Source organism: Notolepis coatsorum (genome assembly GCF_963971535.1).
Source record: "Notolepis coatsorum genome assembly, contig: SUPER_7_unloc_4, whole genome shotgun sequence".
Taxonomy (NCBI): Eukaryota; Metazoa; Chordata; class Actinopteri; order Aulopiformes; family Paralepididae; genus Notolepis; species Notolepis coatsorum.
The window spans coordinates 27282-42269 of NW_028174877.1; the positions used below are offsets into that span (position 1 = coordinate 27282).

The 14988-nt window shown below is 44.7% G+C and overlaps 1 protein-coding gene across 1 annotated transcript in view; it reads right to left on the bottom strand.

Moving 5' to 3' along the window:
• Positions 1-14988, bottom strand: part of LOC311232752 (E3 ubiquitin-protein ligase TRIM47-like) — a gene marked incomplete at its 3' end in the record, with an annotated part of 141395 nt that overhangs the window by 5104 nt on the left and 121303 nt on the right. The window contains exon 6 of the mRNA XM_084338333.1: positions 2203-2262. Coding sequence (XP_084194459.1) covers positions 2203-2262 — 60 coding nt within the window. The remainder of the gene's footprint in view (positions 1-2202; positions 2263-14988) is intronic.

Below are 14988 nucleotides of genomic sequence, written 5' to 3' on the forward strand. Positions count from 1 at the left end.
AGTCTTGCCCAGTATACCAATACTTCTCGCTAACTTTGAACACAAATATTTTATATGGGGTTTCCAGCAGAGTTTGTGGTATATTAAGACCCCTAGAAACTTGTTTGTATCTCCTCTCTCAATTTTCACTGGCTTTTCTTTTTTTTATGTGGTTATCTTTTCTTAGCACACCCATTTGTGTCAGGCTAGAACATTCTGCAGGCGTTGGATAAAACACTGCAGGCGTTGGATAGAACACAGCAGGCGTTGGATAGAACATTCTGCAGGCGTTGGATAGAACACTAGATGTGTTGGATAGAACACTGCATGCGTTGTAGGGCTGTACCGAATGCTTCGAAGCTTCGATCATAATGTTGACATTCGAATTCTAAATCAACATTCGAATTTTTTATAATTTATTTTTTTAATCTTTTTTTTTTGTGTCTATTCAATCTGTTTAAACCAATGGGCGTTTTCTTCACAGTTGCAGTTAAAGATTAGGCTACACTAATATTATACTATAAGACGTCACCATCACTTTCATACCAACCGTGCCCTTATTGGATTATTTATGTTGACGAAACTGAGTTATATTCATTAAAGAAAGTTTATTTAATAAAAGAAAAAGACTAATTTAATCAGATTAATCACTTTATTCAAATTGAGGATTTAGTTATTTTTTTATTTTATTATTAAGTAATTTTCTTTTTTATAGACATTCGAAGCTTCGTTCGAATACCGTAATTTTCGCACTATAAGCCGCATCTGAGTATAAGCCGCAGCAGCTAAATGTAATGATGTGTACATATATAAGCCACACTGGACTATAAACAGCAGGTGTTTTAATGTTTAATTACCATATGTAAGGGTTCGTGCACAGAGGGGATTGTCAGGAAAGAGATGGCTGTTTGAGGAAGCTCCCATTTGTTCAAGCTGCTGCGGTCAGGCAAACGCCTGCAAACACCAGCAACTAGGACTAGACTTCTCGTTTGTAGTGTTCCCACCAGCATTGGGACACAATACTGTCGGACAAATAACAAGAATTACCGGTAACTCATTTACAATTATTACTACTTAGTGCAGGTGTGTTGGCACTGAGAGGGGAGCCGGTAACCGTGCAGTGGAAGAGCACCATTAGTGAGGTGTGTTGGCACTGAGAGTGGAGCCTGTAACCGTGCAGTGGAAGAGCACCATTAGTGAGGTGTGTTGGCACTGAGAGTGGAGCCTGTAACCGTGCAGTGGAAGAGCACCATTAGTGAGGTGTGTTGGCACTGAGAGTGGAGCCTGTAACCGTGCAGTGGAAGAGCACCATTAGTGAGGTGTGTTGGCACTGAGAGTGGAGCCTGTAACCGTGCAGTGGAAGAGCACCATTAGTGAGGTGTGTTGGCACTGAGAGTGGAGCCGGTAACCGTGCCGTGGAAGAGCACCATTAGTGAGGTGTGTTGGCACTGAGAGTGGAGCCTGTAACCGTGCAGTGGAAGAGCACCATTAGTGAGGTGTGTTGGCACTGAGAGTGGAGCCGGTAACCGTGCAGTGGAAGAGCACCATTAGTGAGGTGTGTTGGCACTGAGAGTGGAGCCGGTAACCGTGCAGTGGAAGAGCACCATTAGTGAGGTGTGTTGGCACTGAGAGTGGAGCCGGTAACCGTGCAGTGGAAGAGCACCATTAGTGCAATACTGTCGGACAAATAACAAGAATTAACTCATTTACAAGTTGTATTAAGTTTAGCAAATAAGGGAACAGATAAATAACATTTCAATGCAGTCAAAAAAGCTATATTTCGATTTTTACATTTTCGGGTTTGGTCACGTGAGTCACATATAAGCCGCACCGTTATATAAGCCGCAGGGTCGAAAAATGGGGGGGGGGGGGGGGCTTCGGCTTCAGCTTACAGTCCGAAAATTACGTTACTTCAATCGAAGCTTCGAATGTTAAAAAATGACATTCGGTACAGCCCTAATGCGTTGGATAGAACATTCTGCAGGCGTTGGATAGAACACTGCAGGCGTTGGATAGAACACTGCAGGCGTTGGATAGAACACTGCAGGCGTTTGATAGAATATTATAGACGTATATTTACCCGTCAGTAGTGTGATAGTAAAGGGTTAACCTTCTGTAGTGTGGCAGTGAAAGGGTTCAACACACAACCTCTATTATGTCAGAGTCTGTCCGACACACGACAACACAAGTGATGGAAAGAGGTCATGGTGGAACTCAACTCACCTTGTAGGAAGTACTCTCTCGTCCCGGACTCTGGTGGATGTAGAACAGCCACTGGAGAAACTATAGAGACACAAATTATCAGTCACAGCATATTATGAATGAATGATTTTATTTCTGTCTTCTTTTACAAAGCATATAGAACATTTAAAAAACGAAAAGGTGTAGGCTGAAGGCGAGGCTTATAATTGCCTATCCCCTTTTTACATTACATTATTTACACACTGAAGAGTTTATCACTGGGACGTCAGCCCCCCCCTGTCCACCCGGGCTGGGTGATGCCCCAGGGATTGCTCAGCAGGCGGCTGATGGACCCTGCGACTCGGCTATAGACGCCTCCCCACCGGCGCCTGCTGATGAGGAGACCTCTGGCCGCGGGGCCCAGGCGGACCCCGTTCCTGCGGGTATCTCCCTGGGCGCACCGCTCCCGGTGCCGCAGTCGCTGCCCCAGCCCACTCGGCCGGGCTGCGTGAGGAGGCCGCCTACACGCTACGAGCCCGAGTCCGGCAGTTGGATACGGGACTGAGACCGTTAATCTATTCCGGTACATAGCTTTCCGGTCTGGGGGGGATGAAGAGTTTATCGCCGGCCACTAGGGGGCAGCGTCTCATTAGTATTGCCGACCGGCTTTGTTTTGTTTTGTAGTATTGCCGAGCGGCCATTTTGTTTCACTTAATGTGAGTCTGTTTATATCACTATTGAGTGTTTATGTACATTATATAGCGATATATATATATATGCATTATGATAGTGTTGTCATGTCATGCATTTATGTTGGTACTTTGTCAGCTTATTTCGCTGTCCTTTGTTCTGTTTCAGGGTGTCGTCATCCTTGTCATTAAATACTAAAACTGACATCAAGGAGTGCATTTCTTCACACACAAAAAAATATATACAAAAAATAAACATAATTTAGTACATCATTTGCAAAAAAAAGTCTACAAAGTTTCATGTACAAATCGTATGCACATTTATTTATAATTTTTTTTCACGATTTGAATACAGTATGTATGTAGCGAACTACAAATTTTTACTTCTTTGTCAAAGTTATTCCATAGTGTTGCCCCTTTAACATGCAGATGTACATCGACTTTTTATATTTGTCCTTGCCTTTGCGATCTCGAATACACAAGTTCCCCTAAGTCTATACTGGCTCTCTCTAGTTTGGAACAACTCCTGAATGCAACTTGGAAGTGAGTGATTATGTGCTTTGTACATTATTATTGCAGCACTAAGATCGATAAGATCTTCCCATTTTAAGGTATTTGATTTAATAAAGAGTGCGTTTGTCGGTTCATAGTAATCAGCTTGATTCACAATTCTTATGGCTTTCTTCTGCATTATGAACATTTGGTTAATGTTTGTTTTATATGTGTTTCCCCATACCTCCACACAGTACGTTATGTATGGAACTATGAGCGAACAGTACAATAAATAGCAGAGGTGTGGACTCGAGTCACATGACTTGGACTCGAGTCAGACTCGAGTCACGAATTTGATGACTTTAGACTTGACTTGACCAAAACAAAAAAGACTTTGACTTGGACTTGGACTTTAAAACCAATGACTTGTGACTTCACTTGGACTTGAGCCTTTTGACTTGAAAAGACTTGATACCTCCCCCCATGCCCAACGATTAAAAATTAACGTTATTAAATGTATATATATTAATTCATTTTGCGCGAATCCACACTTCATTTCCCAGATCCACTGGCACTTTGTTTTCAAACAATCCGACCAATCACGTTGCGCGAGCGATCCACAATCAGGAAATAAAACACAGCTGAGTTCACTCATTCAGAATGGCGCATCCAGTTGGAAATGTAAAATGCTACCCAGGATTGTTGCGTTTGGATATAAAAACTATTCCGTGATAAACAAAAAACGAATCGCATTACACAATTTGTTAAGGGGATGCAGACCAGAGAAATACTTTCGTCTTGTTTACATCAGGGTCCCCCATTTTCAATTCATCATGACATTTATGATAAGTAACTTGGCTTGCTAGCTAGTAGCTACAGTTAAATCAATGAGCCATCGACAACGTAACATGGCAAACATGCTAACGTTATCACACTCTTCATAAATGTATCACACTTTTTTAGACTCTTTTTGTATCACAAACAGTACTGTATTTGTAAATCTGGTATGTCATAAATGTAGCAGTACTGTCTATCTGTATGTTGTGTATGTCATAAATGTAATGATGAATTGAAAATGGGGGACCCTGATGTAAACAAGACTAAAGTCTTTCTCTGGTCTGCATCCCCTTAACAATTGTATGTATTGAGCTGTACTGTATTGTACCCATTCTGCAATCTATTAATACAATTTTCATACAAAAATTGGAGGCCTACTTGAAGGTCAGTAGCAGTTTTTTGATGTGCCTTATAATAAATGTAACTTTATGGCAGGAATTTGTTTTAGGTGTCTAGAGTATATCATTAGAGAAAGAGGGACAGAGAAAATAGGAGTTGGTTAGTGTGGTATGGGGGGGGGGGGGGTTCATTGATACATTTTGAATGAAAATACATTTTATTAGGAAAATAAGATAAAATGCTGCTTCTTTGTTTGCACTACTTGTTTTTTTTATTAAGTTCAGTCACACTTGTTTTAACAGACCTTTGACTAAATGATTGTAATTAGCCTATATGACAGTTTTATTTTGTTGTCATATTGATGTTCTCATTTTTTATAAAAGACAAGCGAATCTTTCTAATCTTCTAGTCAAAACTGATTTTCCCATAAGGAAACCCACTCATTTTATGTCCAACATCCAAGATGGTTATTTCCCCTGTCAAGCCTGTGTACAATGTCAAGGCATGATCAAAGATAAATTCTACACACACCCAATAACGGCCAAACGTATACCCGTTAAAGGACGTATTACGTGTAATTCCTCAAATCTGGTGTATCTGCTGAAATGTCTGTGTAATTTTTCTTATGTGGGTAAAACAACAAGAGATTTTAAATCGAGAATCAGTGAACATAAATGTTCAGTTAGAAATTCAGATGTCAAGTCTTCGGTAGCTAGACATTTTTCTAAATGCAAACATGCCGTTAATGATCTCAAATACATGGGACTCGAGTTAGTCCACAGGCCCTCTAGAGGGGGAGACAGGCACAAGTTATTATTGCAACGTGAATGTTATTATATTCATTTGTTCAATTGCATTGAACCAAGGGGAATGAATGAAGAGAACGTGTTAACCTGTTTCCTTTAAGTGCCTTGCACCATCATTATTATTTTTTCATGATTAATTATGATTGTTTTTATGTATGAGGTATGGTTATATGCCGTATTTGCTATCGCGTTCCGCTCTGAGCCTTATGAGATATACTATCTCCTATGATACCTAATGTATCTCCCACGAACAAAAAATACATGCACCACACCTGTATGGGGCTCCGCCCCCATGGTGGCACCGCCCATATAGCAGTGACTCTGGTCACCACACATCCTTCCTCTATTTTCGTCAATGAAGGTCAGTCGGTAGCTGTTGTGGTTTTTTTGCTGAGTCCTATTTACCTTTTTCGGGTAAATGGGTTGACAACAGGGTAGGCCGTGGCTAGGTTGCCTAGCCAGGTATTTTACCTTGTGTTCCGGCGGGGTTTGTTGAACGGTGTTCCCATCTGGGTTGGCGTCGGGTAGTGGGGCTATGGGTCCAGCCGACATGGTAAACATGTTGCGTGTCTGTGCACAGGCAATTGTTGTCTTGGGTCCCACATCGCCTGGCGCTAGGCTGCAGTAGTATAAGGGCAGGGCCGCCTGGGAGAAATGTGAGGCCCTGTGCGTTTTTAGACGCGAGGCCCCCCACCTCCTGGGGCGGCCCTGTGTAGGGGGCTATTGTTTCGTTTTGTCACTCTGCTATGAGAAGGTCTGTCTTGCTACAGTTTTCTCTCCTCTCAACCATTCATACTGACGGTCAATCGGTATACTGGGAGAGTAGTGCGGGGGGGGGCTTTGTTTACCTTTTTTGGTAAATGGGCTAAACTAGGGCTGGTGTCCTGTTGTGAATATTTTGAATGAAGGCGGGACTGGTCCGTCTCCCCTTAACTTTGTGTGTATGGGTTTGCTCATTCTACAGTATTTTGTGGTTTAGCTCTTTTATTCATTTAACCCTTTCATGGTGCACACCACAGTGGAGGGTGCTGTTTGCAATCACCACTGGTGCTCCGTGTTAACATCAGTCCTTTGTTTTTGATATATTGAAACAATGCCCCGCCCGGCCGACACCATGGGTGGGTCGGCCTGGCGAGTGGCTGGTGGGCTGTTAAGGCTTGTACCGCCACGGTATGGAATTGGCAACGATTAGAACTGTGTTCGAATTGCTGTTTTTTTCTATTAGAAAAATGGTGTCTGGTGGAGGGGCCTTGAGGGCCAGCCGACGTCGACACATTGCGCGAGGTTGTTGACGTTATTAGCTTTGACCCAGCCGCAAGCTATAACCGCTCAGGGTTCCCCTCTCCGCAGGGGATTTTGGTCTTCTGCTGGAGCGCGGGCGGTATTGTCCTAGGCCCTACACCGCCTCACACCGCGCAGCCAGAAGAAGAGAGAGCACGGCCTCGTCAGCGGCGATGACGGGGCCCTCGACAGGCGGCCATGTTTTTCCCCCGCCAGAGGTATCCTGGGCGTCGATTCGACAGGTGTCCACAAGGCCGACAGCCTTGGCGGCCGAGGGATCGGCCATGTAGGATGGGTTTGGCTTGAACAAACAAGCCGTCACCGTCCTGCCGCGAGCAGCCCGCTCTCCGATCGCTCCCTTCCCCAACACCAGCGGAAGAAGTGGGCTCTGATTGTTTCCTTTGGCTGCGGGCCGCGTGCCTTCGTTGATGCGCGGGCGGCCCCCCTTTTCGCTTCTCATGGGGACAGGGGCTGACACCCAGTTTATGGCTGAGCCTGTCCGTGAGAATGTTGTGCTGTCAAGCGGCTCCCACACCTTGATCTGTGTTGGTTGAGCCTGGTGTTACGTCTGTCAACTTAAGTGTTGTCAGCAGGGGGGCTCGAAACCTTTTGAGGCACACAGTGCGGGCTTCCCCGGCCTCGCCTTCGCCAGGCCTGGTATCATGTTGGTGCCTCCCACTCCTGGAATATTGGCAAGTGGTCGCAGCTCACATGATTTGGGGTGGTAGTAATATCACTGCAGGGCTACGGTGTGTAGGAACCCATGGGGGCCTTACACCTTGCATGTCCGGCTGCAGAACAACTCCTTCAGCATGTTCTGGAGGGGTGTTCAGTGGGGGGGCTTTTTTCCTCGGAAGCCCCCCGTATCAGACCGGCCCTTTCTGTCGGGGTTCCCCCTTGGGTGCGATTGCCTCGTGGGTGGTGTCAGGGTCAGGTGTTCCGACACGGAACGCGCTCCTCGCACGGTTCCAGGGTTGTCTACGCACAGCGGGGGGACCGGGCCAACTATCTACAGTTCCTGGCGGACCTGCGCCACGTGACGGCGGGTGCGTTGGGAGTGTCGTCACATATGACTACGGCAGTACCATATGTCGAGGTGGATGGAGAGAACGCTGAGGCGGGGACTTGTGTTTACACAACCCCACCCGTTTTCAGGTTTGGTACAGACCCTGTTGTCGGGGTCTCCAGCAGGGACAGCTCTGGTCAACGAGATCCAATCTCTGTGGACAAAGCAAGCCATCGCCGTGGCGTTCTCCTCCCGGTGTTCTCAGCCCGAGAAGTCGGGAGGGAGGGGTGTAAGACCCAGGCTGGACCTGTCCCATGGGAAGGTTCAGCATTTTTTGGATCGTCTCCTACCTGTTGAACACTGTCAGGTGGGGGTCTGGTTCTCCTCCATAGACCTGTAGGATGCGTATGCGCATCCCCGATCTTCCATCCTAGGGCTTACCTACGCTTCCTTTGCAGGGTTAGCGTATGAGTACCAGAGGCTGCCGTTCGGTTTTCTCTGGCTCCCCGCATCTTCACCAAGTGACCAGGGGTTCTGTCTCCCAGGCGGTTCTGGGGTCTGTGGCCTTTCCTGCTTCCCGTCCTTTGGTCGGGTAGCAGGAGTGTATGGGTATGGGCCACAGTGTGTTGAGTCACACGTGGTTCCGCCTGTACGGTGTGTTCAAGGGGTTCTAGTTTCCCTCTTGTTTGCATTCAGGTGGAGTTGACTGCGCCCCCCCTTCATTAGGGAGGATGGGGTGACAGGGCTCCCCGCACCCCTTGATGTGGGCTTACGGGTCCTCAGGGGGTACATTTGTCGGGCTTCGCGTCCGCTCTTCCCCATATCTCATAAGGCTCAGAGCGGAACGCGATAGCAAATACGGCATATAACGGTAGGTTATGTAGATAACCTAGTTATATTAGTATTGGCTGAGCGTTCAGCTCTGCGCGGCCCTGAGTTCCCTCTTGAGGAATCTTTTTCCTGGGACAGGTTATTGGCGAGGAAGGGTGTGTGGTGACTATCGTCACTGCTATATGGGCGGTGCCGCCATGGGGGCGGAGCCCCATACAGGTGTGGTGCATGTATTTTTTGTTCGTAAGGGGATACAATAGGTATCATAGAATATAGAATATCTCATAAGGCTCAGAGCGGAACGCTCAGCCAATACTAATATAACTAGGTTATCTACATAACCTACCGTTATCAGTAACCCGTAGGGAACATTTATTTGAAGTGTAGCCTATTCTAAAACGTACTTGTCATTGCAGCCTCCAGGTCAGTTGCAATCTGGTTGCAGCCAATCGCTATCAATAATTTGACAGTCACTTGAATTACACCAGCTTCAGTGAAGGTTGAAACCATTAGATCTGCAATGTCCAAACGATCCATATTTTGTACCGTACCTCGACGAACGCGCGGTTCTTCTCTACGGTCAACTAATTGGTTCCGAAATCTCTTGAACTGTGTTTCGTCCATGTCGTCCAATGCTTCCGTTATAACACCTTTGACCGTTTGCATGTCTGTTCAAACGGTCTGTATTGTTGTTTTGATGACAAAATTTATATTTCTTCGTTCAGTGCAAAGGGCGTGGAGAAGTGAAGAGCGGCGAAATAGTGCAGCAAAACGAAAGTATATATACGGAAGTAGTGGCAGCATGTCGAAACAAGTGTTACTTTTTACACCTGAGGCTGAAAGCCTATAGATAGACAAATACTTTTAATACGTAACCAGTTAGACAAAGACTTTTATGAAGTAGCCAGTTAGACAAAGACTATTATGAAGTAGCCAGTTAGACAAATACTTTTATTAAGTAACCAGTTAGACAAATACTTTTATGAAGTAGCCAGTTAGACAAAGACTTTTAATACGTAACCAGTTAGACAAAGACTTTTATTAAGTAGCCAGTTAGACAAAGACTTTTATGAAGTAGCCAGTTAGACAAAGACTTTTATTAAGTAACCAGTTAGACAAATACTTTTAATACGTAACCAGTTAGACAAAGACTTTTATGAAGTAGCCAGTTAGACAAAGACTTTTATTAAGTAACCAGTTAGACAAATACTTTTATGAAGTAACCAGTTAGACAAATACTTTTATTAAGTAAACAGTTAGACGAAGACTTTTAATACGTAGCCAGTTAGACAAATACTTTTATGTAGTAACCAGTTAGAAAAAGACTTTTATTAATAAAAGTCTTTGTCTAGCTGGTTACTAAAGATAAGTCTTTGTCTAGCTGGTTAATTGTTAAGGGTATATGATGAGTCTTTTAATTGTTAAGGGTATATGATGAGTTAATTGTTAAGGGTATATGATGAATATTTTATTGTTAGATGAGTCTTTTAATTATTAAGGGTAGATGATGATTATTTTAATTGTTAAGGGTAGATGATTACATAAAGCTACTTCTGAAGAATGAACGCTAGAAATTACAAACTGTGTCTTTTCCACTTACGCTGTCCTCCGGTGGGCTCCTGCAGAATGTGTCCCTGAAGGTCTGGGGACGTCTTGTGTCTCTTCAGGTGTCTCTCACAGTAGGAGGAGCTGCAATTCTGACAGGTCTTCACTGCTACCTCCTTACCGTCATCGTCCGAACAGACGTCACACAACACCTGTCCCCTCTGCTGCTCTGAGGCTGGGGAGGAAAGCAGCATAAAGAAAACACATTTAATCAGTAAATAAAACTACTCCTTCCTCCAAACCAAAGCCTTGTTGCTACACTGAAGGGATTTTAGATGATAACCCATAGCTCTGTATGATAGCATGTACAATAATGTACAATTTATTCTCACGGTATATATATCTATCCATATCTGTCTGTACATGCCTACATATAACCCTTTTTACACATCTAAATAGTGGATACTATATCTATATCTGTACATATCCCTTACCTACTCTTACTAGTTATGCTGCTGGCCAGTATGACTTACTACCATAGTGTCTTTATACCTGTAACACTGTACATATTAATACTACAAGTCTGTACATAAATCTGATTAGTACTATTACTCAGTAGTACTCATTTATATATTGTATACCCAGTTTAAATCACTTGTGCATTACTATTGCACTTTACTGTTACATTTGCACTCTGGTTGGATGCCAAACGTCTTTTCAATGTACTGTACTTGTGCTGTATGATGATGACAATACATTTGAATCTAATCGAATAGCTTTTCATGTGGGTTCATGTCATTCTTGCCTTGATATGAGTTCATGAATTTGAACCTCTAGTCTAGAGTTACATTGTCAGCTTCTGAAAACCGTGATATTCTGAGAGACACTTCTCCCTATAGTGTGAATTATGAGACACACCTTGGGGACCTCAGACTCATTCCATATGGTAACAACAGGCTCCCTGGGTGGATAATGAATAAGAATATCGAAAAAAAAAAGAAAAAAAAAACCCAGAAACGACTTATGTCATTTTTGGCACTCAAGCAGTTAATGTGTATAGTTAACTGCTAATACATTTAAGTGTTTTTTTTAACCTTAAAATGTGAAAAGCTTAACAATGACACAATAGGTAAGTTATTAATTAATAACACTCAATAAGTGTTTGGTATTATAAACAATTATAATAAACTCATAAAGCCTTTATTAACATTCTTAAACGTCTATAAATTGTTAACAAGTCCTTATAAATGTCTTATAATCTACCAATACATGTGTTTATTATGCTGTTATTAACACTCTGATGATAATACTCAATATGATGCTTATCAACAGTAGTATGTGTTAATAAAGTCTATATTAAGGACTTATAAGGACCTTATTACCTATTAACTAACACTTATTACAAGGACCTTAATATAAAGCATTACCTAATATAAATAATAATAAACTTCATTTTCAAAAACAAATTGAATATCAAAATCCTATACCACTAAACCTTACCTCCTATGTAAGATGCTCCACCAGACGCTGCACCAGATGCTCCACCAGACGCTGCACCAGACGCTCCACCAGACGCTGCACCAGACGCTGCACCAGATGCTCCACCAGACGCTGCACCAGACGCTGCACCAGACGCTGCACCAGACGCTGCACCAGACGCTGCACCAGATGCTCCACCAGATGCTGCACCAGACGCTCCACCAGATGCTGCACCAGACGCTGCACCAGATGCTGCACCAGATGCTGCACCAGACGCTGCACCAGACGCTGCACCAGACGCTGCACCAGATGCTCCACCAGATGCTGCACCAGACGCTCCACCAGATGCTGCACCAGATGCTGCACCAGATGCTGCACCAGACGCTGCACCAGACGCTGCACCAGATGCTGCACCAGACGCTGCACCAGATGCTGCACCAGACGCTGCACCAGATGCTCCACCAGATGCTGCACCAGATGCTGCACCAGGCGCTCCACCAGACGCTGCACCAGACGCTGCACCAGACTCTGCACCAGATGCTGCACCAGACGCTGCACCAGACGCTCCACCAGATGCTCCACCAGACGCTGCACCAGACGCTGCACCAGACGCTGCACCAGACGCTGCACCAGACGCTGCACCAGACGCTGCACCAGATGCTCCACCAGATGCTGCACCAGACGCTGCACCAGACGCTGCACCAGACGCTCCACCAGATGCTCCACCAGATGCTGCACCAGATGCTGCACCAGACGCTGCACCAGACGCTGCACCAGACGCTGCACCAGATGCTGCACCAGACGCTGCACCAGATGCTGCACCAGACGCTGCACCAGATGCTCCACCAGATGCTGCACCAGATGCTGCACCAGGCGCTCCACCAGACGCTGCACCAGACGCTGCACCAGACTCTGCACCAGATGCTGCACCAGACGCTGCACCAGATGCTCCACCAGATGCTCCACCAGACGCTGCACCAGACGCTGCACCAGACGCTGCACCAGACGCTGCACCAGATGCTGCACCAGACGCTGCACCAGACGCTCCACCAGATGCTCCACCAGATGCTGCACCAGACGCTGCACCAGACGCTGCACCAGACGCTCCACCAGATGCTCCACCAGATGCTGCACCAGATGCTCCACCAGACGCTGCTTGTAGAACTTCCACCAGATCTTTCCTGTTGACCTTCCCCAGTTTCTCCCCTGTAATCTTCACAGCTACATCAGAATAGTACTGCACCATCAGATCCACCACGTCCTGTATGTCAGCCTTCTCCAGACGGCCCTTCGGGATGGGAGGGTAGCCCTCCAGGCCCTCCAGCCCTGACGGTAGCGCCAAATGCCACCGGAACTTCTTCAGCTCCTTCTCACTTAACTCATCCAGGATGTTGGACAGTAGTTCTGAATGATGCGCTGCCATTGTTGATCAGAGAGAGAGAGAGAGAGAGAGAGAGAGAGAGAGAGAGAGAGAGAGAGAGAGAGAGAGAGAGAGAGAGAGAGAGAGAGAGAGAGAGAGAGAGAGAGAGAGAGAGAGAGGGAGGTGGAAAGCGAACAGGCTCTTGGAAGCGAACAGGCTCTTGGAATGGGTGTCTGGGAGGAAGTGGGGGGTCGTTCGATGTTGATTAAACGGCAAGCAACTAATGTCAAATCATGGTCAAAAATAGATCTGCCCCATGGCTTGACAGCAGTCTCAGGACCCTAATGAGAGAGAGAGACATGGCCAAAAAAAGCCTCAGTTAGTTCTGGTTCAATTGATGACAGGCATAAATACTGTGCTTTACGCAATCAGGTGGCAAAACTAAACAAGGTAAACAAAAAAGGGACTATTTTAAACAAAGGTTATATGATGTGAGAAATGATAGCAAACAAATATGGAATGTTTTTAATGAAATGATGGGTCGAAAGACAACTGTGTGCACACCCTTAGTGGAATCAAATGGATTTGTTCTCACGAAACCAGGTGAGACTGCAAATCATTTTAATGATTATTATGTGGGTATGGTAAAGTATCTAAACTAAGGCAGGCTATGAATATTTCAAACAACCTTAAAACAAATGACTGTATTAAGTATATTATAATGAAAGACAAAATGTGTGAATGTGAATTCCATCAGGCTGAAGTCAGTGAGGTGGAGCGGTTACTCCGCTCTCTTCCTGATAGTAAGTTAGCAGGCCTAGATAACCTGGATAGTAAAGTGCTGAGAATGACTGCTGGTATCATAGCATCTCCTATATGTCATTATGAATAGATGTTTGGATGTGGGCCTATGTCCAAAGATGTGGAAGGAGGCTAAGGTTTTTCCTTCACCTAAGGATACCAAAGCTGCTTTTAATGAGGGAAATTCTAGACCTATAAGTATTTTACCTGTCTTGAGCAAAATCATGGAAAAGTTGGTGCATTCACAAATTCAAGAGTATTTTGTTTCATACAAGCTTGCAACAGATTCTCAACATGCCTATAGAGCTGGTCACTCTACTTCTACTGCCTTGATACAGATGACTGATGACCAGGGCCGGACTGGGGAAATAATTCATACCGGGAGATATAGCGCGAAATATAGCCCCAATCAGGCCACTTTTTAAGCAGGGGGTCTGGGGGTCCCCCACCAGGACATTTTTTGTTACAAAGACTTAATTTCCTGCATTCTGGTGAATTTTAGTGCATGTGAATCACAAACTAATGAGCCAACAATTGCTTAGTACAATGTACTGTTATGGACCTCAAATAAAACTCTTGTGGCACTAGCAATGCTACTCTCTCCACCTTCAAAAAGAAAAAAGCAAGAGCACAACATATTTTTCTATTTACTATTATAATACAGTTAACCACTCTCTCCTGTAAGGGCCTTTCTTTTTCTTTGTTTTATCCCTCTCTCCTCCACCCTTTCTTTTTCTTCCACTGTCCATCTTGACATCAACGTTAATTGACTTTCGCTCTACTGTAACTCTCCCGAGTCCCTCACAACCCCCTCCAATGTACAGTAAAAATGACCAAGTATGGTCTTGTCAATATTCCAATGTACAGTGTTGCTTGTACAGTTGTACAGTGTCCCCCACCCACCCCTCCTACCCAACCTCCCCCCCACCCACCCAACCACCTCCAATGTACAGTACCCCCCACCTACCCAACCTCTTCCAATGTACAGTTTCTACGTCAAATGTATATACTTCTTTTCTGGACTCTTTTCGTATCACAAACAGTACTGTATTTGCAAATCTGGTATGTCATAAATGTATAGATGTAGCAGTACTGTCTATCTGTATGTCATATATGTTACGATGAATTGAAAATGGGGGACCCTGATGTAAACAAGACGAAAGTCTTTCTCTGGTCTGCATCCCCTTAACAATTGTGTGTATTGAGCTGTACTGTATTGTACCCATTCTGCAATCTGTTAATACAATTTTCAGTCACTCAATCGAAACCAAAGCACCTCGAGTCAAAGGCACTAAAAACAAGATTACAAACATCACAAAACAAACTGGTCAGACTACTGCTTGACCTGACTCCTAGAACCCA